Below are 25,630 nucleotides of genomic sequence, written 5' to 3'. Positions count from 1 at the left end.
TCTCTCCTCTAATGTTGTCAAATGATCAAGAACAATTTGTTTAATAATTTTATACCCGTCTTTAGGAACTGATTCGAACTTTTCTAAATTACCTTCTTGGGCTTTCTTTTTCCATAAAGAAATTTGTCTTTTTAACCCCACCAACTTATCAGTTGAATTTAAAATATTTTCATTTGAACCTTGCATACTTGAATTAATACTGTTAAAAATGACAAAAATATCTGACAAATAAGCAAGTTTCGTTGTCCATGTTAAATCTTCTAATATTTCAACAAATTCAATATTATTATTTTGTTCAAAAAAAGCTTTCATTTCCTTTTTTAATTTTAAAACCCGAGATAAGACTTTTCCTCTGGATAGCCATCTTACTTCAGTATGGAGTAGCAAAGATTCATACTTGGACTCCATTGCTTTACATAGTTCCTTGAATAATCTGTTTTTCAATGGTCTTGATTTTATGTAATTTACCATTTTAACACATTGCTCCAAAACTATCTTTAAATCTGGTGACAGGAACTTTGTTATAAGAGCTTCTCTATGCAAAAAACAATGTGTAACTATTATATTTTGATTCAATTCTTTTACATAAGATACAAATCCTTTAATATGCCCGGTCATTGAGGGTGCACCATCTGTGCAAATTCCAATACAAAAATTCCAAGAGACATTTGTTTTTTCTAGATATGAATTAATTACTTCAAAAATATTTTTCCCGGTTGTAAAATTTGACAGCTCCCGACAACATAAAAATTGATTTATAATATCATCTTCATAGATAAATCTAACAAATGCAATTAACTGAGAATTTCCTGTGATGTCGGTGGTTTCATCTATTTGTATTGCAAAAAAGGAATTTTGAAGATTTTTTGTAGTATTCTGCTCGATATTTTCTGATAGATCTTTTATCCTGCGATGTATAGTGTCATTAGAAAGGGGTATTTTGGAAATTTCAACATCGGCTGATTCACCAATCATCGTTTTGACTATTTTACGGCAAGCAGGTAATATAATTTCTTCTGCTAAATTATGGGGCTTCAATTTTACTGCGATCAATTCCGCGATTTCATAAGAAGCAAACTGAGCTTTTTCGGACACACAAAATTGTTTTTTAAAATTTTTTCCTTGTTTTACTTTTGTTGAAAGATACGTTTTAAAATAGTTCTTATCTTTGGTTGATAAAGAGGGATGATTGGTAACCAAGTGACGAAGAAGTTTGCTAGGAACCATAGCACTATTTGATAATTTTAAATTGCATATAATACATTCTGGGACTACTATGTTATTTTCTAACGATGAGGTGAATCCAAATCTTAAAAAATTGTCGTTATATTTTCTAGGAATTATATACTTTTTTAAAATAGAACTATTTTCACTTAAAACAGAGGAACACTCATTACTTTGGTCGTATATGTCATCATTATTGTTACTTGCATCATCATCATCATTATTCTTTTTTTTCTTTATCCATTTGTCCATTTTTAAGGGGTCTGAAAAAAACAAAAAAAAATACTGTCAAAAAAATCGAAGAATATATAAATTTAAATTTATAAATATACAAATTCTGTAACCATTTGTAATTTATGAAAATGAAAAATATAACCCTTATGAAGTTATATAACTTTCACACAAATACAATTTTTAATGCATAAAATCGAATTTTATTTAAATAATTGCTGCCATTGTATTCGTGAAACAATTTAGCAGCAAACCTCGGGATTTTTTTAGATATAAACAGCAAACTTTTTTAATTACAGAAATATTCATCGAATGGAATAAAATCTGAAAAGTCTTAGATATTGTAAATCAAAGAATACGTGCATTGCAAAGTCAATATACCTCCTATTTTTTTATCGAAACTACATGCCAACAAATTAATAAGGATACGAATCAAATACTTTTCTAATTTTACAAAGGGTAGATTAGTATTACAATGGAAAATCATGTAAATTTAAAATATCACACAAACAACATGCTCATTTGGAAAAAGACAAGTGTGGTAGACTTGAGACAATTTTTAATACATAAACATGACTTTATCATAATTAGGGATTAAGAAAAGCGTTTTGTAAATTAAATATAATTAGCTGGTTCAATATATAAATATTTACGTTGAATATTTTTTTTTGTATATGTGTTATATATATTTTAAATTTTTCGCGGCACATTTTTAAAATCTCGCGGCACACAAAAGTGCCGCGGCACATGGGTTGAGAATCACTGCACTAGAGTCTATATGTATATGGCAAAACGCCTGTCCTCAATTAAAACTTAGTCAACTTTATAAAATTATTTCTTATCCTAGTGCAATAGGGCGGGTCTTATATTTAAACTATGGCAATAGGGCCACTTACTTACTAATTAAGGTTGAACCTTGTCAATAAAACAGTATACTTAATCCTAGTGCAATAGGGCTGTTATGGTCCTAACCTAAGGCAAAAGGGCCACTACGAGTATGTTACTGTTACAGTTTATAACAAAGAAATCTCAATACTTTTTATTATTACGGTATTACGCACGGCACGGCAGCTCACGCGAAGCGGATGGCTGCACGCACCCGATATTACGCAACAGCGCGCGGCGGCGCGTGCAAGAGAGACGGTCGCGCCGCCCAGTGCCGCTGTCCTTGTCCGCGGTGCTCAGGCGCGCGCCAGATGATATATTATGGCCGCGGCGGCTCAAATTTGACTCAATTTAATGTATTTTTGCATCTACCGTCCGCTCCTTTTTATTGAGATTTCTTTGTTATAACTTCTGCAACTACTTAACTAATTAACCTAGTTCTTAAATGCTATGGGATGGATCAAAAGGACCACAATCCCGGTGGCAGCCGCTGAGTATTTTTATTATTTTAGTATTAGCCAAATTTGTTTTACTTGCGATCTTTTGATCGAATTTTGACCTTTGTGGTGGGTGGAGTTTTTTCTTATTTTATAATTGTCTGCCCTTTTCTGGGCCCTAAAAATGGTACCCTGCTAATTTGCCCAGGGTCCGTGACAATTTTTCTCTTCTACCCACCACTTATAAATTTTAATTTTCACAAGTTAAAAACTCGGCGGCTACCTTATCTAATGAAAGTTGTCCCGCGTTGTCGGACTCCCGGCTGCACTCCCCTCGAACCCACTGCCTAGCTTGGCCGTGGGTGTCCGGTTTCGACGACCTCGTGGGCAGACTGATGTTGCTTTCGGCCCCCGTTCCTTGGTTATGAGCCAAGAAGAGCCGACTGTAGCCCCAAGCGTCGGGTTCGTCGATCCCGAACCGATGTCAGCGAAAAAAGTGCGTCTCACACCGTTCCGCCAACGGTTTCGCGCCTTGCCGAAATTCCAACTGGATTATTTCCAATTGGAATTTGTTTATTTCTTTCAGAACTTCGCGAGTTCTTGCCTAAATTTTTTTTTTGTTTACACTCTCGCTTAGCTTTCGTAAGCGCGTTGTCGATAGCAATTTCAGTTTTTGGTGTCGCAGCGCTTAATCGCGCGCGGCGGGTCCTTAAAGGTTTTTTACTGTTCCGCACTTAATTTATAATTTTGTTTGTTAAAATCGAATTGACGTCCGATTGTAAAACTTTTCACTTCACTGTGTTCGGGGTTAGTTCGCGGATTTTTTGTTGAGGAATTTAATAATTTTTTCTTACTTAGACCCCCTGAAAACTATTTTTAAAGTGCCGACTGTGCGGTTAGGCGTCACGGACAGGTGCGTTCTGCTCGGGAGCGTACGCAAGACTTTTCAGTCGTGACCTTGTGCATGTTATAATCATTTAAACCGAACGCGGCAAGAGTGGGGAGGCCATGCGTTTGTTCGGCCGCCACACTACTCCCCCGCCGAGACCGTTGCTGGCTACGGTCGATAGTGTTAAGGCAATCGTATTTCTCGGCCACTGCGCGTCGGTTCAGCTGAGCGTATTTGTGTTGAACCGCTAGTGTTAAAGTTGGAACTGCTGTTGTCATCTTTTGTCATAAATGCTGGTTTTAATCTGTCTATCGTTACAGTGTTAGTTTTGCCTTTTATAACTATTTTAATTGTCTATTTCTTTCTAGCACCTTGCATGGTCCTGTATACGGAGAGTCCAAGGATCTTTTTACTGGCCCCTGTCTGAGAAATATATAGTCTGCTGTGCTCAGTTCTTTTGGGACGTAGAAGGTTTTCTGCGCATGTCGGCTGCCCGCCACGGGATTGAGGTTACTTAAGTGGTCGCGCAGACTGGTGGCAAAGTCTGCATAGTTTGTTACCGTACTTTTTATTGACGTGAAAAACTCGCCTGGTAGACGGAGTGGCTCCCTGTAAACAAGTTCTGCAGCTGAAGATTGTACGTCGTCCTTCCAGGCGCTGCGTATACCCAGCAGCTCCAGAGGGAGAACGTCAAACCAGTTTGTGTTGGTGTGACATATAATTGCACTTTTCAACTGTCGGTGTAGCCGCTCGACCATTCCATTGCAGGCTGGGTGGTAGGATGTAGTAGGCCGATGTTCTGCGCCGAGGATGGATGGCAGATCGTGAAATAACTCTGATTCAAACTGCCTGCCTCTGTCTGTCGTAATTTTGCTAGGGCAGCCAAAACGAGCAACCCATCCAGCAACGAAAGCCCGTGCGCAGTTCTCTGCTGTGATGTTAGCTATGGGGTACGCCTCAGGCCAACGAGTGAAGCGATCAATGACCGTGAACCACCTGTTGACCGTGACCTGAAACCACCAGAATAGGGTAATGGACCTACGATGTCCATGTGGATATGGGAGAAACGTTCTGATGGAGTAGGGAATGGATAAATGGGTAAGCAGGAGAAATTCCGCTGGCAATTTGCGCATTGTCTAGCCCACTGACGGCAGTCTTTCTTGATACTTGGCCATACAAATCTTTGTGTTACTAATTTAATAGAAGCTTTTACACCTGGGTGGCTTAGTCCATGTAAGGTATTGAATACAGTACGTCGGAAGGTCTTGGTAATGAATGGCCTTGGTTTTTTCGATGAGACATTGCAGTAAATTTTGATATTGTCGTCGGATGTGCTAATTTTTTTTCACTTTCAAAGAAGTGTTAAATTGTAGGAACTGGTGCAATTCTGTATCTTCGTCTTGCGATTGTGCCAGTGCTTTGTAGTCAATTGGTGCATTAATTTGTTCTATCCTTGATAAAGCGTCTGCCACAATATTCTCCTTTCCCGAGATATACTGTATATTTGTACTAAACTGAGAGATAAAGTCAAGGTATCGAAATTGCCTTGGTGAGCATTTATCCCTTGCAGCACTAAATGCGAACGTCAGAGGTTTGTGGTCTGTATAGATAGTAAAAAGTCTAGCTTCAACCATGTGGCGAAAATATTTTATTGCTTCATATATGGCTAACAGTTCTCTATCATACGGACTGTATTTTTGCTGTGCTGCGCTGAGACGTCGGGAGAAGAAAGCCAAAGGTTCCCAAGTTAACGGCATCGGTTTCTGCTGTAAAACTGCTCCAATTGATGTATCAGACGCATCAGTGTGAATTGCCAGTTCTGCACTCGCTCGCGGATGAGCCAACAGAGCGGCCTGCGACAGGCCTTTGTTGCAGGACTCAAAAGCCCGTGTCATTTCTTCCGTCATGGTGATTTGTTGGTTAGGTTTTTTGGTGAGACCGGACCGTTACTGAAGCCGTCGTTCCTTCCATACACCTCCTGTTCCATTCGTCGAGCGACTCCAATCTCTGTTGTCGCTTGACGAATGAAATGGGGCATCTCTCATATTCAGGTCTTCTTTTACTCTTCAGGGCCGCGTCCTTGGCCAACTGGTCCGCCCTCTCATTCCCCTCCGTCCCCGCGTGCGCTTTCACCCAATATAATCTTACATCCTTCCCTTTTTCTCTCACTTTCGTAACATTTTCTTTCACTCTGAACGCTAAAGGATGGAGGGTGTCCGATCTTGCGACAGTTTCGAGTGCTTATCTCTTGGCTATCCATATGTGTTCCGGTTTTAATTATGATTTCTTTAATGTAGTTTACTAACTCGTTTTCTGTTTTACCCATTTCGTCTATTCTGTAGAATACTAGATTGTTCTTCCTCTTATCTTTTTCAATCCAGTTAAGTTTTTGTTCCAAAGTTGCTATTTTAGTTTTTAGAGCTTCGTTATCTTCTGTGAGGTTTTTCAATTTTATATCTATTCCTTCCATAACGCTTTTCGTCACTGCTGTTGTTATTTCCAGAGTTTGTTGTTTCATCTTCTCCTCCATTTTCTCTAATAATAATTCTATGTTTACATCCATATTTAGGGTAAATTCAACTTTTGCAGTGGCAACACTAGTTTTAGTAGGTTTTGAAATTTGATGCTGGCAGCACCACAAGTGACAATGACGTTTGTCACTATTTAATGACAGATGACAGATGTTCTCTTGTCTATGTTGTGATCGTGATTATAACTTTTTAGATTAGAACTTGCCGAATGGAATTCGTTTTTTTTTTTCTTGCCGAAGCTTCTGTATTGCACTTTGTTCACTAACAGTTATTAATTATTTGTGTTTCTGTGGTATTTTTGTGACTCGACACAATTGTTCAAGCACTATTTATCACTGGTTTAAATATTTTAATTGCGGAGCTTCGTGACGCACTTGTTTACAGTATGGACACCAGAACCGGACTCCCTCGCCAACTGCTTAGCGTACGCGTAAGTTATATGTGATTTTATATAGTAGATGAGTGATTTGAGTGAGAGTATGTTGGTAAAATCTGGAAACACATTTAATTTGATAGATAAAGTAAGAGATGTTACTTTACCTGCGAACTCATTTTTCCTTTCTCTGGATGTGGATAGTATTTTTACCAATGTTCCTTATTAAGAAAGCTTATCACTATTATCAGATCTATTAGATAGAAGAGGACTACATCCGGAGTAGGTGAACGAAATAGTAGGGTTAACCAAAATTTATATAGAACAAAATTATTTTAGGTTTAACGGGACTTATTATAGACAGAGAGAGTGTTTAGCTATGGGATCCCCTTTATCACCTTTGATGGCGGAGGCACAAAGTACTGTAAGTAACACCGAATATAATTCCCAAATTTTCTTTTGTTAATTTGTGGCCTCGTGTCGAACAAAAGTTGATTGTTAATATCATTCGTAGACTTATTTAGTTTCTGTTGTTTGTAAATTGTTTCTCATATGTTGTGATTGTCTATTAAGACATTTTTTGTATCATCGGTTTATTCTGTGTATACGTCATTTCTGGAAACGGTTGATGTGATGAGTTACTAGGTTATCCGTTGGATTACGTTGTTTCCTGGTGCATAATTTTACCCCAGGAAGGTTAGGTTAGTGGAAATTCATCTTTATATTAACTAATAGCTTACAACTATGGGTCGTAAGAACTGTAAGACTGGACGTAAAGCTAAGATTTTATCAAAGTGTAAGTCAGTTCCGAAGACTGAGATCCGTGGACGTAAGCTTAGAGTACCGACTCACCTACCTGAATTTGTACCGGTTCTATGGTATAATTTAGTTGTGCGAATGCCAGATGTAGCGGATGTTACTGCTCAAACATCAGCAACAGCATTATGTGGTAAATTGAATTTAGGTCCTAATAACTTCATTCAAATAAGGATAAAAATTGTCAGAGTTTGGGGACCACTTATCGCTATACACGAAGCACTTTCTCTATTCAAGAGGAATGTTTAGACTACCCTGATCAAGTAAGACAACTGGTTAGGTTATAGTTATGCTGGCTAGGTTATGAATATCCTATTGCTCAACAGCAGTTTGATGTGAATCAGAATAGTACAATACCTATATTGCACATGACTTTTGGTGGTGGAACAGGTATTGTCGTATGTGTTGAAGTAATATGGCGGACCTCAGCTACAGTTTTTACTGAAGCCGTTACTTACGAACCGAACTCAGACAAGTTTGGATATTCTGATTTGAACTTGAAGTTCATATATTCGGAGTAACCATATTTTTAGTCTACTTTACTTAGATTACGTCACTGTTCTATATATATTGCATAAATACTATACCTTGTATCCCAAGAATTATTTAAACCTAACGACTACTATGAATTTCGTATAACATTAACCACTTTGCAAAAATCTCTTCGAGATGCGTTCGAATATTCTGTCTTTAAAATCAAACAACATAATCTCGGGTGAATACAACCCAGGCGTCCCACCGCACTCTCAGGGCTGAGCACCACCAGTACCGCGTTGTGCAGTTGAACCTGCAGAGGCCCAAGCTCGCTACAGCCGTGCTGATATGCAAAGCGCCGAAGAAAGGCTGGGCGCTCGTCTTGGTCCTCCTGGATCCCGGTCCTCCGTACATGGGTGCTATTGGCGAGATGCGGCACTACCCAGGAACAAGGGTAGAACAATGCGTAGCCCGAGATAACGATGAGGTTGTTAAGGTGGCTATTGTGCTGTTCGGCGACATTATTAACATCACTCAATGTCCCCACCTCACGTCTGGCAATGTTGCGGCGGCCAGACTGAGAACAGGGCCTTGGGAGATAGGGGTGGCGCCCGTCTATCTGGAACCAAATACGCCCATCGGACCAGATCGACAAGCTCTGGAGGGCTAGGGGATTGTCTACGTGGTTCTGGGAGGGGCGACATGAACGCCCAGAACACCGAATGGGGCTGCCAAACGGTGGACCGGAGGGGAGCCGAGGTTGTATCCGCATTGGATGAGCTGGAATTCTATGTGCTTAACCAGGGGTCTGAGCCGACGTTCGACACTTATCGGGGTGGGAGACATTTCTCCAGTCGTGTCGACATAACCGCTTGCTCAATCGAGTGGAGGGTTGGAGCCTCATGGACAATGTATCTTATTCGCACCGCGCAGAAGTTCACTACCTCAAGGGCAGACTGGGCGAGTTTTATCGAACTGTCGCTCGACTGCTATCGGATCGCTGTTTGACGCCTACCGCCCGCACCTACCGACGCATGGTCGTTCGATATGGGGAAACCGTGGGGGACGTCTGCGAGCTAGTCCTGTCTATAATAAAACGCCGGTTATGAGATTCTAACAGAACTAACTTTTTTATTATACGTTCAGAAACATACATACATTTTACTTTATAACAATGATGGTAGGAACACTATACAATCTACGTTCCAATAGATGGCGTTACATGTATATTAATTAATAATTATTTGTTTATAATTTCCCCACTGAACTGAACTTGGATCTATTTTACAACTACACCTAAATAAATAAAAGTGTGATGCTTTTTAGAACACAAACTCTTTGTGAGCATATCAGCAGGCATATCAGCTGTCGACAAATATTTTAATTGAATAATATTATTGGAAACACATTGTCTAGTAAAGTGATATTTCACGTCAATTGCAGTTACTAGTGATTTTTCAACAATGAAGACATCTCTACTGGTTGTAATCTGCTTAGTTTTCAGATTGTAAACGCGGTATCCTTTCACATCATCTGGATATCCTACAAGAATTCCTCTTTCAGCCTTTTTATACCATTTCATTCTTTTTTCCTTAGGAATATGTATCATCACAATGCTCCCAAAAACTCTCAAATGGCTAATGTCTGGCTTCTCTTGTGTCCATAACTCGAATGGAGTCTTCCCATTTAGAGTTGATAAGAAAGTCCTGTTTTGTAAATATACTGCAGTGTTAGATGCTTCAGCCCAAAATTGTTTATCAAGTTCAGCATCAAATAATAAACATCTAGCTTTCTCTACTACAGTACGATTAAAGCTCTCTGGCAAGCCATTCTGTTCGGGCGTGTAAGGATTACTTCTTTGATGAATTATCCCAGAATTCTTGAGATGATCATCAAATTCTTTATTACAGAATTCTCTACCATTATCGCTTCTTAGAATTTTAATTTTCTTGTTAACTCGTTCGCTACCAGGGTCTTCTGGGAAAAACGTCCACAATAGCCCAACATTTTTTTGGTGGTTATATTAAATGAATTGAAATAGATTTTACGTATGTATATTTAGAACAGTCTAAAAAAGTAAAATAAGTATTCTTTTAAACTGACCCAAATATGTGACGCTGGGCTATAGATAAAAACTAAACCCTGTAGCCCACGTGTCACATATATATGACACATTAAATTATAAGAAATTGATTATAAGACAAAAAAAAATTATAAATACAATTTATCGATATGAAATTCATTTTATTTTGTATGATAAATTTTAAAACATTTGTCAACGCACAATCCAATCGGTTGTCCATTGTTTGTTTTGCAAATCTCACAGGCGTAGAAAGTAGCTTTGCGCTGTTTGTTTTTGGCACATACATGGCATCTAACTCGTTTCTCCAGCTTTTTCACAAAGTGCTGTCTATATAAATTAGGGCCGTGTGAAAACATAGGTATTTCGCTATCAGAATTAAGTAGTGTGAAGGCAATATCATCTCGAAACTCTAAATAAGTTGTTTTAGTTGAATGAATTTTATTGTGCATCCAACAAGAATTCCAAATTGCCACGTCAAGAATATGAAAGAAAAGTTTTAAATACCGGCGTATCGACTTCCTAGGGGTAGAATAATAGGAAATCATTTGGTCCGCTCTATCAATTCCCGACATATTTTTATTATAGTCTGCTACAGTGGAAGGCTTAAGTTTTGTATGCCCTCTTTTGGACACTACTTCTTGAAGTGACGCCTTATGTTTTGTAGATATTGTCAGGACATCCCGACGATCTTTCCATTTCTGCACTAAAATATTTCCTTTTCTTGCAAAAACAGATTCATTCTTTTTTAATTTTTTTTCAATTACAATTGTCGGGTTGCCTTTGCGATATCTGCGAAGTGTCCCTGCAACGTGGGTTTTATCGTTATAAAGAGAAGTAGCTAATTTGACACTATTATAATAATTGTCCATAAATATAGTATGCCCTTTTCCTAAATATTTTTCCAACAACTGATAAACGACGCAGTAAGAATGTCCATCTTCGTTACTTACAGTATTCTTTCCGCTGTAAATAATAATATTTAGCACGAATCCATCAGGTGTACATAGCTCATATATTTTAATTCCGTATTTGGCTTTCTTTTGTGGAATATATTGTTTAAATATTAAACGCCCTTTCCATAATAGTAAAGCCTCGTCTATTGATAAGTTCTCACCAGGGTAATAAACCTTTTGAATATTTTGTAGTATATGATTCAACACTTTATCGATTTTATAAAGACGATTTGTTTGATCGTCTGTTTCATCGTAAAACCTTAGGCAGCGAAGTATTGATTCAAACCGATTTCTACACATAATTTTTCCAAATAAGGGATGATTATAAAGCATATTTGTACTCCAATATGCCTTTAACGAAGGCATCCGAATATTGCCCATCACGATACATAGTCCTAAGAATTTTTTTAATTCGTCCTCTGTAACCTCAGTCCACTTTTTTAAATTTGAATTAGATGAAATATGTGTGGTATTCAGCAAAACTTCAGCGTGAGCATTTGTCCAATGCACGATTTTTCCAATGAGAACGTTATCGAATAATAACGAAAAGGCGTCAAAAGGTGAACTATCTATTGATAGATTTGCTTTCAAACCCTCTTCTCCAATAAAACCGTGCAAAACAGGGTCTATATCGTCTTCTGACCAGTCTGAATTATTTTCCTGTACTCTGCTATTATCATTGTTAACACTGCTATAATTATCTTCGATGGAGAAATCATCGTCATTTTCATCACTAATTATTGAATTTGACGAGCTGCTCATTTCTTCACAATCCGTAATAGAAAAATTATCAGTTGGATCTGGTACTGGTATATTCTTATTAGATTCCATGTCATCACTGGAATATATTATGCATCTGTTCTTCATTTGGGGTTTCTTACGAAAATTATACATTTTGTTGAGGGATATGTTTCTGTTAAAAATCTTATTAATTTGGCTTCACAAATACTTTTTCTTTTTAATTTTAATTTATTGCCTACTAATTTCACTAACCTTGCTTAACCGACCTATTCAACTGCTATAAAAACTGTAAATAATCTAATACGAGAGCAGACCAACTACAGATTTGATGCATTTTATAGTTTTAGAACTTAACAATTTAGTTCAATACTCAACATGTTCAAACATGCTTTTGTAAATTATACAAAAATATCTGTCACATATATGTGTCGCCGGGCTGTGGTAAAGAAACGCGGTGACACATATATGTGACGATTGGTAGCGAACGAGTTAAGTTGGTTTTCTACAAGAACTTTATATCTTTTAAAACAACTAAAAGCTTCATTTCTGTTTTTCATAAAATAGATGTATATCATGCGGCTATAATCATCAACAAATAATATAAAATATTTGGATCCTCCAATCGAAGCATTGAACGGTCCACATACATCTGTATGAACAGTATGCAGAAGTTCTTTACTTCTATAGCCATTCTGCGGAAAAAGGTAAGCGGCTTTGCTTACCTTCACAACACACCGTACAAGACAATTTTGAAATATTTGCCTTTTTATCTAGCGTGATTCCTCCCACTGCATTCTCCATTCTATTTAGATAGTTGCTAATGACATGGCCAAGCCTTCGATGCCAAATATCGCTCGAGTTCATCACAGCTGCCATCAATACTTCAGGCATTCTTAGCTTGTAGACACCATTTAGTAATGTAGCAGTACCAACTAATTCACCACATTTATTGTAAATCTCACAGCCACTGTTGTTAAACAGTACTCTATTGCCTTTAGCAATTAGTTGACTCACAGAAATTAGGTTAGTGGTCAAACTAGGAACACACAATATACCTTCAACAACTATATCATACTCGCAGTTATCTGTTAAGGTTGTTATCGATACGTCACCAGAACATTTCACCGACTCTTTTCTTTATTCGCGACCACAATTTCTTTGATCGAATGCTCAACAGAAATATTTGTGAGCTAGTGTTAATTGACGGTTAAATGTGCACTCGCTCCGGAGTCAATATACCAGTCAATTTTGGAGAAAGCACCATTTAAAAACACAGCACTAAATGCGTTTGATTGTTTACGTTCACAAGACTTGTTATTTTCTGAATCTTTATCGGAACTGGTGCACTGATTGCGATAATGTCCTGTTTGTTTGCACTTATAGCATTTTATAACCTTCAATTTTGACTTTGACACATTTGAGTTTGACATTTGCCCCTTTTTGACAAGGCTGCCAACCTTACAGTTTTTACGGAAACTCGCAAATGCTCCACTCACGTTGCCACTGTCTTCCTCCAAATCCAATAACTTAGTTTTAATGGCGTCCGCGGTAATCGAAATCCCTGAATGTTCAATCGCCATTATCATCGGTGAATATTCTTCGGATAATCCTGCTAGAAGTAGCGATCCGACCCATTCATCGTTGATTTTAAAACCAGACCCACTTAATTTTTGACTGGTTTCAATTATTTGAGTAACATACGATCATGTCATGGATGTAGAATTTTCTAGACGTATAGAAATCAAAGTCCTCAACAGACTGATTCTTCTAGTGAAACCCGAATCATCAAAGAAATTTTTGAGTTTCTCCTATAACTCTTTAGTGATCTTAGATTCTTTTATATGTACATTAAGAGATGATCAATAGTTAAAATCAGTTTCGCCTTAGTTTTTAAGTCGGCTGCGGCTTCTTCGGGTTTAGTAACTTTGATGTAATCAAAAGTTCCCTCCAACACGAGAAAATTCTCCGCTGCGAAAGCCCGCTCTGTGTAGTTTTCCCGACCTTTCAGCTTAGGCACGCTCACGATATAGTTATTTGCCATTCTTAATTTTTAAACTATTTATCACAATTCACAGTTCACAAAACGTATAGTTCTCAATCTGCGTAGAATAATCGGCACGCTTGTGCAAGTCTTTTCGCGAGAAAAACAATTTATTTTAATAAACTCGACTGGGCCCATAACCTATAATAAAACGCCGGTTATGAGATTCGAACAGAACTAACTTTTTTATTATACGTTCAGAAACATACATACATTTTACTTTATAACAATGATGGTAGGAACAATATACAATCTACGTTCCAATAGATGGCGTTACATGTATATTAATTAATGATTATTTGTATATAATTTCCACACTGTCGAAAGTCTCCAAACGTAGGAGCGTAGAATTGCCCTGGTGGTCGGAACAAAAAAAGAGACGGATCAAGTACACGAGGCCGGCGCGTAAGGAGATGGTCTGGCGCGAGTATTACGCGAAGCAGGTCTACCTCCTCAAGGCTAGACGCGCTCAGACCCAGAGCTGGAAGCGGTTCTGCGAGAGGCAGGATCGCGAGACTATGTGGGACGGGATCTATTGAGTGATACGTCGTACGGAGGTGAAGCGAGAGGACGACCCCTCGTCCGGTCTGGTCAAGTGCTGAACGCAGCGGGATCAGCCAGGTTGCTGGCAGTGGTTTTCTTCCCGGAGGATAACCCCCGGGAGGACAATGCGGACCACAGTGCTGTAAGAGCGAAATCCCATGAAGTAAACGGGGGCCATGATGAAACATGCGACCTCCCGAAGCCCTACAAGCCCATTGAACTCTTGTCCATTCTGGGCAAGCTTCTTGAAAAGATGATAATTCGTGGGATGCGGTGGTACACTGCGCCTTAAATCAGTCGCAACCAATAACGCTGTATGCTTCCCTGTATGTGCTGGTTCAGCATCTGCGAACTCCGTTGAGAGAGAAGGAGATCGCAGTGCTGGTATCATTGGACATAGAGAGAGCTTTCTATAACGCCTGGTCGCCTGCTTAAAGGTGCAGACTGGCAAAGACTCGCTGCCCCGCGAATCTGCGGCGCGCCTTGTTGACAGCTACCATTGTTTAGTATTATGAATAATATTGTTACAAAGCTAGAGTTACATCTGTTATGAACCTCAGTGCCCTCTAAATAATAATCACTGAACCCTACTGCGGCAATTGGGTGCGCGCGGGGTGACTAGCTAAGGGGGAGTGTCGGCTGAAGAGGCCGCAGCCACGCTCCCCCTTCGTCAGTCCACAAGCAATCATCGAACGCTGTAGACGTACGACCGGTCATTGGGATCACAGTTTCACTCGAAAACTGGTCCGATGCATGTTATATTTCAGTGTTGGTTTTTTTAGTTATAAGATTAAGATCTACGCTCAGTGATACAAAATTGATTAAAGTTATTTGGACAGTGATTTCCGAACAGATTTGGAAGAGTTGTTTGGATTAATCGAAAGTGTACTTTGTGTTAGAGTAGGGTGACCATCTGATTTGCGAATAAAGGACTCTTTGTGGGCCAGTGGTGTTTCATTTCAAGTAGTACTACCACAGTACGTAAATTTTAAGCTAAGACAACTAGTATTGTTTTATTTTTGTAAAATTAAAATAAAGTGTGTAAAATGATTTTTGATTTTCATTTCATTGATGGTATTACGGAACCTTTGGTATTATGTATAATATCTTGCCTGTATTATTTTTAAGCTAGGACAACAAGTATTGTAAAATTTTTGTGATATTAAAACGAAGTGAGTAAAATGATTTTTGATTTTCATTTCACTGTGGGTATTATGGAACCTTTGGCACTATTTGTAGGTAAGGCTATGTGAATATTATATTAGATTAAGCAGCACTTTACAGTCCACTTTTGAGATTTAGAACCTGGGAATGTATATTTACATTAAATTAAAATGTTGGCTTATTGCGGGATGTACTTGTACCAAAATAATCCCGGGATGTGAATGGTAGAGTCAAACGGATGACTACATCTGTACACGAGTGAAACAGGATGCAGTGACTCCAGAAATTTTTTTTTTAATAATTCATAGAAACCGCTTCCATAATTTCTGAGCGAAATCACTTTAAGCTAAAATCCGTATTCGAATACCCAATCTCTTTATTATTTAGTCACCTTAATATTTGTTTTGAAGTAACGAATATTGTACAAGTTAATTTATTATTTTTTCTCTTTACACTAAAATTTTCCTCAGATTTACTTTTTTAAATAGCAAATGTACGAAAATATTCGAAGGTTCGAAATAAAAAAAATATCTTTCATTAATGACTGTCTACATTTTAATATTTGGAGGCTTTGGACAAATATTTTTTATTCCTTTACGTCCGTGTAAGCGCTCACTCTCTTGGACCAAAGTAGTTTTCTACAATTATATTTCACGGAACACTGTTGTGTGTTTCACCTGACGTCGATGGATGGCGCTAGTTGTTCGTAAACATAAAAGGTACCAAATAAGGCGCGGTAAAATCGACTTTATTAAAAAAGAACGAAGAGAGATTTACAGTGAAATAGATAACAGATTTCTGCAGAATAAAAAAAAATTGTTGGATGCCTTTTAGGAAAGTACACACGTGTAAACATATCTTTATGATTTATTAAGATTTGGTACGTCCACTAATATAAACTACTCCTTTCACATACATAATACAGTTGTAAGATCGCTATATTTACCCAGAACTCTTTTTTCATTTTGAATACACGTCTTTTTGACATTACACGAAATTTTAGTTTCAACACGAAATGCTTACAGAAACCTATCTTTATAATAACAAAATGCAGATGGAGGAATGTCATAATTGTTCGTCATGGTTACAGGTTGTAATAAATGCAATTAATAGTTACTGTAATGTTGCTTTGAAGATTAAATTTTGACTGTACACTAATTTTTTTACACTGAAAATGATTTTTTTTGTTTTATGTTAGATCAATTAAGTTTTTTTTGAAAAATTTATATGTAGAGTTTTGTCATCCAACACGATTTTTTTAATTATTTGAAAATATCCCAAAATTTATAATACGTCACATGTATTTTTTATGTTATGTGAATTTTTTTGCACGCTTTTCTAAAGAATATATCACCGAGTAAATAATAAGAGTTGAGTGTACTCTAAATGAATTAAGTCAGTATTGTTTTCCTATTGTCGAGTTTCCGATGATATGAAAGTTGGAGTGGAAATTGTGCCTTTCGTGCCTGAAATGAAAAACCGAATGACTATTTTTACATGGCGTCCCATTGCGGCGGCGTTCTTTGAAGTAAATTAGCATGTCAAACAAGACAGTTCTAAGCGCGGGTTAACAGTTTTACGATTTACGATAGATATAATCAAGGAATTTAATCTATAATTAGAATAATGCTTCTTATGTAATAATTTTGATTACTCTACATGGCGGATATACTTCAAATGATGTGTCATGTTATATTTTCATAAGTATGAAATCTAATGTTAAAATTATAAATTTTAAGTAATATCTTACTATATAAATTGATTAAAAAAGCAAATAAAGTAAATTTAAGAAATTCATTACAATAAACCGCTTCATCGAGAGACCTGATAAAAGTCAAGGTGATAAAAGCGTGTTTTTGATCGATTTTAAATATATCGCTAATATTTCGTCACGTACACACCCATTTTTTTTTCGGTTCACAGTCTAACGTTTATTTAAATCAAAGCCGGCCATTATCTAGCTGTTTTTAATATCAAAACATGTTACATCATTTAGTGATACGATTTGATCAGGGGTCGACAATCTTTTGAGTTGAATGAGTTAAAAATTACAAATTTTAAAGTTTTTAAAGAGCTAAAAAAATATTCTCCGACAATAAATAGTAATTTGATAAATTTAGTTTTTTTTTAAAGATACGAGAATGGTCTATTTATTCATATATAGATAATCACTTATTATATGAATAAAAAAAACAAACAAACATTTACCCACGATACTGCAGTTTTATGAAGTTTAGATAAATTTGGGTCATAACTTTAAATCCGAAATATGAGTAAATTTTTATTTGTTAGTTGGCTTTTTAATGATCAATATCATCATATCGGCCGATACACACTGCAAGGCACTGGCTTCTTCCACGATGATCGGGCTTGCGCCACACGTATCGTGCGACTTCCCACGAACTTAATTATGTTGCAGGTCTACCTAGAGGGAAGCCAATCCACGTCGATTCTACTGGACCGTGGTCGCCATCCGAGAACCTTTTGGCCCCAACGGCCGTTGGTTGCACGAGCGGTATTCTTAGCCCACTGCTATTTCAGACAAACAATTCTATATTAGCTTATTACTTTTAACGATTAATTTAATATATTACTAGCTGATCTCGCAAACGTTGTTTTGGTATGAACAAATAAAAATAAGGGTTGATCGTAGATGGGTGAAAATTTAGGATTGTATGTATTTTTGTATGCTTTATCATAAAAAAATAAAAACATTAAAATAAAAAAAAATTAGGAGTGGCCCCCCTTAACATTTAGGGAGGTAAAAAAATAGATGTTGTCCGATTTTCCACTCTAGCCGATATGCACAATAAGATTCACGAAAATCGGTCTAGCCGTTTCGGAGGAGTTTAATCACGCACACCGTGACACGAGAATTTTATATATTAGATAAATGTATATTATTAATATTTACGTATTGAACTAAAGAGCCGTAGCATCATATCCAAAAAATGCTGCTTGTGCCGCGGGTTGCCGACTCCTGTTTTAGACGATAAGATCGCGTCACTATTCACCGGTTGGTAAACAAGCGAGTCGCGGCGTTCAGTGCTCCGGCGACTGTTGTCCGGGTATGTCGTAGTTTTTGTTACAACAGATATCATATAACGTAACGATGACACAGCAAGGGCCGGCTTTTGATGTAAACGCTATGACCCTAACCAGGTGGGTCTTAGCGCAACAGAGAACCGCACCTGAGGCTACCGGAGACCTGACGTACCTTTTAAATTCAATCCAAACAGCAGTGAAGGCTATACAGTCGGCCGTGAGGAAGGCGGGAATCGCTAAACTGTGAGTGACATACACATTTATTATCACATTGTCCGTTTGTTTTTTTAAGTAATAATTTAATTTTTACTTTATTTTAATTAAAAGAAAAACAACCTATACGAAATAGTCATAATAATTGTAAGCTAGTGTAACTTAAAAGCAGAGGTGCACAGAAATATTTTCTCATAGACCACTTTTAAAATTTAGCGTGTTCCCGTTGACAAAAAAAATGTAAGGATTAGATCTAAACATAAAAATTAGCGCTGTAGCGGAGTTCTAACCAAAAATAAATAGTTTTCTTAAAGAATATGACTATCGATTGGTTAATTAATTGATTGTGCTGTGGATGCAAGTCCAAAAAATGTAGTTGGCCGAATAAAAAAGTGATTTCATCGATCGACCTTTTTAAATCTCACAGCAAAAGTAACGAATTAATTCTCACTTATTTCATTTAGAAAGTACCATATTCAGGGTGGTTTAAATAGGACGAAAAACTATATTTTTTATATGTGTTGTTCTAATATATGTGTAATTATTGCAATACTTTACATAAATACATATTTTTTACCTTTTTTGTCAAGCCAACGAAAGCCTTGCCTTGTAGGGGTTATACTTGCCTTAGTCTCTTGTAGGGGTCCCCCCTATGGGTGCATCTTGAGAACCAATGTTTAAAAGTACCTACTAGATAAATGCACCATACTATTTTTTTCTGATTACCTTTGTTTTTAGACATGGAATATCCGGTGACACAAATGTCCAAGGCGAGCAAGTGAAAAAACTAGATGTACTATCTAACGACCTGTTTATCAACGTTCTAAAGTCATCGTTCACAACTTGCTTATTGGTATCAGAGGAAAACCCTTCCGTTATACAGGTATGATTGCCACGTTTCAAACATTTATTTCTATTAATTACTTTATTTATATAATCTGTGTATGGAATATTGCAACAATTTCATCTTTGTTCTATATTATCATCATCATTTCAGTCGTAGAACGTCCATTGTTTGGCATAGGCCTCCTTCGCAGAATTACAATATTAGCGATTGGAAGCGGCCGGCTTCCAGCAACTTCCGAACACTTCAACAAAGTCGTCTGTCCAACTAGTCATTGGACATGTTACAATCACACGCTCGCTGATCGTGGTTGTGATCTTCACTTCAGAACCTTACGGGCCCAGCGGCGCTCTTTTCTGTGCTCTATGTGGCCTGCGCACTAACACTTTAATTGTGCTATGTTGCTTATTTTCTTTCGTCTTCAGATTTGTATAGTAACGAATAAATGTTCATGTAACTATGCTATTAAAATACAAAATTCTGTCCAGAAAGACATTTGCCCTTTCCATCATAAGATATGTCTCTATAGCCCCGTAATTTTACCAATTATGACTAGATGCTTGGTTTTTAGTATTGAACAATGCTGGCCTGTCATAATTTTTTTAATAATGAACACTTATAATGTTTTAATAATGAACCATTTATTACAAATTTAAGTTTTTCATTTAATACGTATGAAAACTGCTGCAATTATAATATATGTATGTAATATATTTTGTCACAATGTATTTTGTTTGCACACGATATTTCTCGTACAATTACATCCGGAAATGTGTTTTAGGGTTTTGATTAACGCCAATTTTTTGACAGCGGATGTTTTAAATACTATACAGTTTTTAAGATGAAGTGTTTTTTTTACTATTTTTCTCGCAATTTTTTTTTGTATAAGAAACTTCATCGTATCTTAAGAAAAGATTAAAAATAAATAGCCGATTCGGACAAAATCTTCTTAACTTTTAGGCTTCATCGTCATCATCATTTATTCCATAGGACGTCCACAGCTGCACTTAGGCTTTCCAAAGTTTTCCAGCGAGAACAGTAAGCGACCTGCATCTAGCTGCTTCTGACGACCTTGTCGGTCTGAGGTGGAACTTTAAGACCCAAGCGGCCTTAACGTCTGCGCTTAATAAGACATTTTTAGTAAAGATGAATCCTATGGGTATAGAACACAATAAAACATGACACAACAGCCGTGAAATTACACAATAATACTCGGAATTTGAACCGTCGATAACATTGAATATTTATTTATATCGAGGTTGTCTTTTGAACCGCGACCCAGCTACCCTTTGATTCCTTATCTTGTAGCATTTATTATTTTTTTAGTAAAAATAATCATACCATAACAATAATAACTATGATTATAAAGTTTTATTCTTTAATCATTTGTATCTGAATATACTCGTATTAATAATTTGTTCTATTAAAATTTTTATCTAATGATAAAACTATAATTTAAAATTTCGATTTTTATTATTAGATGACAAATATTTACGAATTTTGATCAAAAGGTTATATATATATATTATAGCTGTTTATATGCGATTTTCGTTTCTCTCTATACAGGATGATTGATTATAGATGTAAAAACTTTAAAGGAATGAACTGAATGAATTTAAAGGAATGAAATGAATCAGCAAAAACCTTCAAAACTTTGACACCTATTTCAAATATCTCTGTATAAAGTGAACTCTGAAATATGTTAAATTTATGTATTTTGTATTAGAATACGATAGGCTAACTTTCTGCAGTACAAAGTCCGCAGGGACGAATAAGCAATAATTAATTTTAATATGTAGTAATCCAAATTATGTGAACTCAATTTTCTTATCGATTCGTCATTTATTATCTCTGAAACCATTGAATTTTGGATAAGGTGTACGGTACATTAATTGACTAAATATGACGCTATACATTCATAACCAATCACCCTGTATACAGTAAATATTTTGTTACATTTTGCAGGTAGAAACTGAAAGGCGTGGAAAGTACGTCGTATGCTTCGACCCTTTGGATGGTTCTTCTAACATTGATTGTCTCGTGTCTGTCGGATCGATTTTCTGTATTTATAAGTAAGTACCTCATACTATAATCGTAATTGAATTGTTGTTGTTGTTGTAGTTTAGTTGAATAGCACTAATAGCAGTTGAATAGCGACTCTGAGGCGAACAATGGATCACTTGGTCTTGGCTTCACGAGAGATAGTGTGAACGATAACTTAGACGGGGCTATCTATTTTAATAGCATAATGCTTGTTCGTTCATTGTAGATAATAATGATAATAAATGAAGAAGAACCTGTGGTGTGTTCCGAACGGCATTTTTAGCAACGCAGAGGACGATACCGAGGTCGTTTTAGTGGGCAGGAATCCCGCATAATACCATCCCTAAAACCAAAACAAAATTTTGGGCTCGCTTCCTACAGCTACCCACATGTGACATGTATTTTAAGATCTTGTTTTAATGGAGGACATAATCCTTCAGGTATCTTCAGCTTTACTCTTCAACAGTCACTAACTGTAACCTGGGCTATATAAACCAGGTTAACAAACCATTCGTGGCACTCGAAAAGAAATCCCTTTTTCAATCTTATTACGTGAAAATAACGGGTTGAATTAAAAATATTGTAACTTTTCCGTTTATTTATCATTTTATCCATAAGTGTTATAATTTTTGAATGATAGTACAAGAAACCCCGGTTTATATTTATGCTAACGCATTTCAAAATGGTATTACCATAACAACAATTTATTCAGCCGCGCTTTTGTTCTCTTGAACACCTTTGGTTTAAATTGGGATTTAGTGCCATCTCTAAACAAGTTTCGTTCTGGGCATATACGTCTTTCCATTACGTGTCTCCTTCGAAATGATCTGGGAGGAAGGCTGTCGTCTAATCCAGTAAAAAATTAATGTAACTAATACTTGGCTCTTAGAGCAACACTGGAAAGTTGTGATAAAAATTTAACCTTGGGCTAAGCGACTTCAACTCTCTGCTAGGCTAATAAAAAATCATTTTCAATTGATGCGACACATAGAACCAAAAGTAGCTGACCTTGCCCAGTGAATTGGCAAGTGGAAAAATTAGTAGAACAGATTGCCGTTGAGGTCTTTAAGACCTGGATCGGAGACCAGGGATCGTCAGGCGCGGTGTAGTACATCCACTCACAAGGTGAATAGTCGTCGGAAGGACACTCGATGCAGGCTGCTTCCATGTCCTAATGCAAATCTATGTCGGTGGCCTATGTCTCAACTCTGGACGTATTATGCTTGAAATGATGATGAATGACAGACGCGGCACAAATTGCCTAACTCATTGCTTGACAAACTATTTCCCGGTATATCTATATTTTTTATTTTAATTAAGAAACAATAAATTTAGTTAACACTAAAGTTAAATTAGTTATAGTTTTATGATAACGTTTCAGAAAAACCTCAGAAGGTGAACCGTCTGAAGCAGACGCTCTCCGACCGGGAAAGGAGTTGGTGGCTGCCGGCTACGCTTTGTACGGCTCCGCTACGATGATGGTTTTAACCCTCGGAAAGGGGAAGGGGGTGAACGGTTTTATGTACGATCCATCCCTGGGAGAGTTCATATTAACTGACCCTAACATGAGGATTCCCGAGAAGGGAAATATCTACTCTATAAATGAAGGTAAACTAAATATTTAATAATTCCTAACGGCCGTTATGTTAGGGTCCTAGTGTATATGGGTATGTTTTGCCTAGTAAAGCAGGGCTAAATCGGCTCTCATAAATAAATACTTAAGACACAACACCGATATTCTAGATTGAGTATATACAGGGTGTCCGGTAATGAATGGATAACCTTGAAATGTCTTATAGTACAACTTATGTCCGTTTTGAAAAAAATACGAAACATAATATATCACAAGTAGTCACAAGTAATCCTTTGGTAATGAAAGAAAAAAACTTTTAGCCAGTTAAATTTAATAACAGACCTAAAATAAACAGGTTTAGGCTATGCGCTCTTAATGATGAACCTCCTAATATTCTCTTACATTGTGTTAATAAGATAATAAATGCTAATAAGTTAACAGTGATGCTAATAAAATATCCTCTGTCATTTTACACAGATAATTCTAACAACTACTAATAAATAACTATAAATTATTTATTAGTATATTTATCAATTCGATCATCAGATTAGCGTATAGACGGTCATTGCAAGTTTCAGGCTAATTCTAGTTTGTCACGATGGCCGGATGGAATTCCACGACTTTTATTATATTTCCCGTTCACCGTAAGGGGGGTGTATCCACACCACCCGAAACACTTTCGACCTTAACGGCCGTAGGCTTCTCCAGAGATGTACGCCGCGCCTGTGACTTAAGTTTTCCTATCGCCCCAATTCTTATTCAAACTCGCAGCGAAACTCCAAGCACTGCTTTCTCTTTTACAGTCTGGGTGAACTTGAGCCATCGCGTCTCGGATCCGTATGTCAAATAATAAAAAATTTAGCAACAACAATCTTTAAAGTCTATAATAATAAATGGCAAAGAATTACTGTAACTTTCCCTCACATTTATGTTTTTATAACTAATTAATATTGTTAGTATTGACAAACAGACATGTACAATTTGTAATTATTTCATTAGGTTACGCTGCTGAATGGGAGAAAGGATTGGCGAATTACATTGAAAGTAAAAAACGGCCCAAAACAGGCAAGGCATACGGGGCGAGGTATGTCGGTTCCATGGTGGCTGACGTGCACAGGACTATTAAATATGGCGGAATCTTTATGTATCCAGCAACGAAGTCTGCTCCTAAGGGAAAAGTAAGTATAACTTCTGATCACTTTATTTTATTTATTTATACACTTTTCGTAACATGAAGCCGAAATTAATGACGACGGCATTATCTAACCTAAAATTAATAATAATATATTAACTAAAGTGAATAGAAATTCTAGAATGCATCTTTATAAAAATTATGAAATTGTACAAAAATATAAAAGTTTCTTGGAAACCATGGTCTAACATGGGGCTCTCTCATAGAAACAATAGTTTATTGATTGGCTACATCGGTCTTTAGATAACACATTAGCCATATAATCTAAACATAATTAAGATTCTATTACGTACTGTAATTGTTAAAATTGATTATTGCATGTGTTTTTAAAAATGTCGTAAATAATTTTCGTAATGGTTCAGTATTTCTCTAAATTTATGTAGTAATATTGATATCGGCATATTATAGCCCTTGGGGTTAACATTATTAAGATCTTATTAAAATTTTATTATTCTTACGTCGATCATCTCAACTCTGAAAGTCGTGGCTTACTAGATTCTACTTTAAGATTTCCATCGATTTTGAATGTTTGCCAACTGTATGCGTCATGCAGTTTGATTTATAAATGATAAAAAATGTATTTATAATATTTAAAATAAATAATCATCAAATTATACGCTAATGCAATAATAAAGTTCAATCTAAAAAATAAAATTGTTTTCAGCTGCGTCTGCTATACGAGTGCAACCCGATGTCGTTCATTGTAACTGAAGCCGGAGGACTAGCAACTAATGGCAACATTCCCGTTCTGGATATAAAGCCCACATCAATACACGAACGCGCTCCATGCTATTTGGGTTCTAAAAACGATGTTGAAGAACTTCTGCAATACTTGAAAGCATAATACACGATGTACTTGCAATTCGAGCCATACTGATTGTGAATAAAGTCTGATTTCGTAATGTTTTTATTGAATTTTATTTCAAGATTTTTTTAGTTTTAATTTGATGTTTTGGCTAAAATATTAATGTCTAATAGCGTTTCTGTCCTTTTTGTGTGAAATTGTGGATGATTCTGACCGCATGTTGCACTTTTCCAATATAGTTTGGTTTTGTAAAAAAATAGATACCTTTTTTACTTTTAGCTAAATCCCAAATTTACATCTTTTTGAAACAAACACTGTAATAGAAATGTATTAAAAAATTGAGCCAATGATACTAGTCATTTCCTTTATGCCTGTAAGAAATTTGGTGGAATTTTATTTATCGATTATTTGCATGCGCTTGATAAAGGGAAAAGTGACGATTTTTCAAAATAAGGGAATTTCAGAATATGAAATAAAAATAAACACCGTTTATAGCATTTATTAAAAAATGCTTGAAATCCACAGCTATT

At 36.5% G+C, this 25,630-nt stretch overlaps 1 protein-coding gene across 1 annotated transcript; it reads left to right on the top strand.

Annotated features, from left to right (window-relative positions):
* The first annotated feature begins 18,413 nt into the window (after nt 1-18,413).
* fbp (fructose-1,6-bisphosphatase) lies at nt 18,414-25,189 on the top strand. The gene is made up of 6 exons (XM_068766487.1): nt 18,414-18,673; nt 19,382-19,526; nt 21,453-21,559; nt 22,912-23,138; nt 24,103-24,281; nt 24,960-25,189. Exons 1-6 carry the CDS (start codon nt 18,498-18,500, stop codon nt 25,137-25,139), a joined length of 1,014 nt encoding a protein of 337 aa, XP_068622588.1. The 5' UTR covers nt 18,414-18,497; the 3' UTR covers nt 25,140-25,189.
* The last annotated feature ends 441 nt before the right edge of the window (nt 25,190-25,630 follow it).

Source organism: Battus philenor, unplaced genomic scaffold (assembly GCF_028537555.1).
Source record: "Battus philenor isolate CCGP_79_NKW_IND1 unplaced genomic scaffold, ilBatPhil1.0.hap1 SCAF_21, whole genome shotgun sequence".
In the NCBI taxonomy this organism is placed as follows: Eukaryota; Metazoa; Arthropoda; class Insecta; order Lepidoptera; family Papilionidae; genus Battus; species Battus philenor.
The sequence above is the reverse complement of the archived record's forward strand: the minus strand, read 5'-3'. Positions and strand labels throughout refer to the sequence as shown.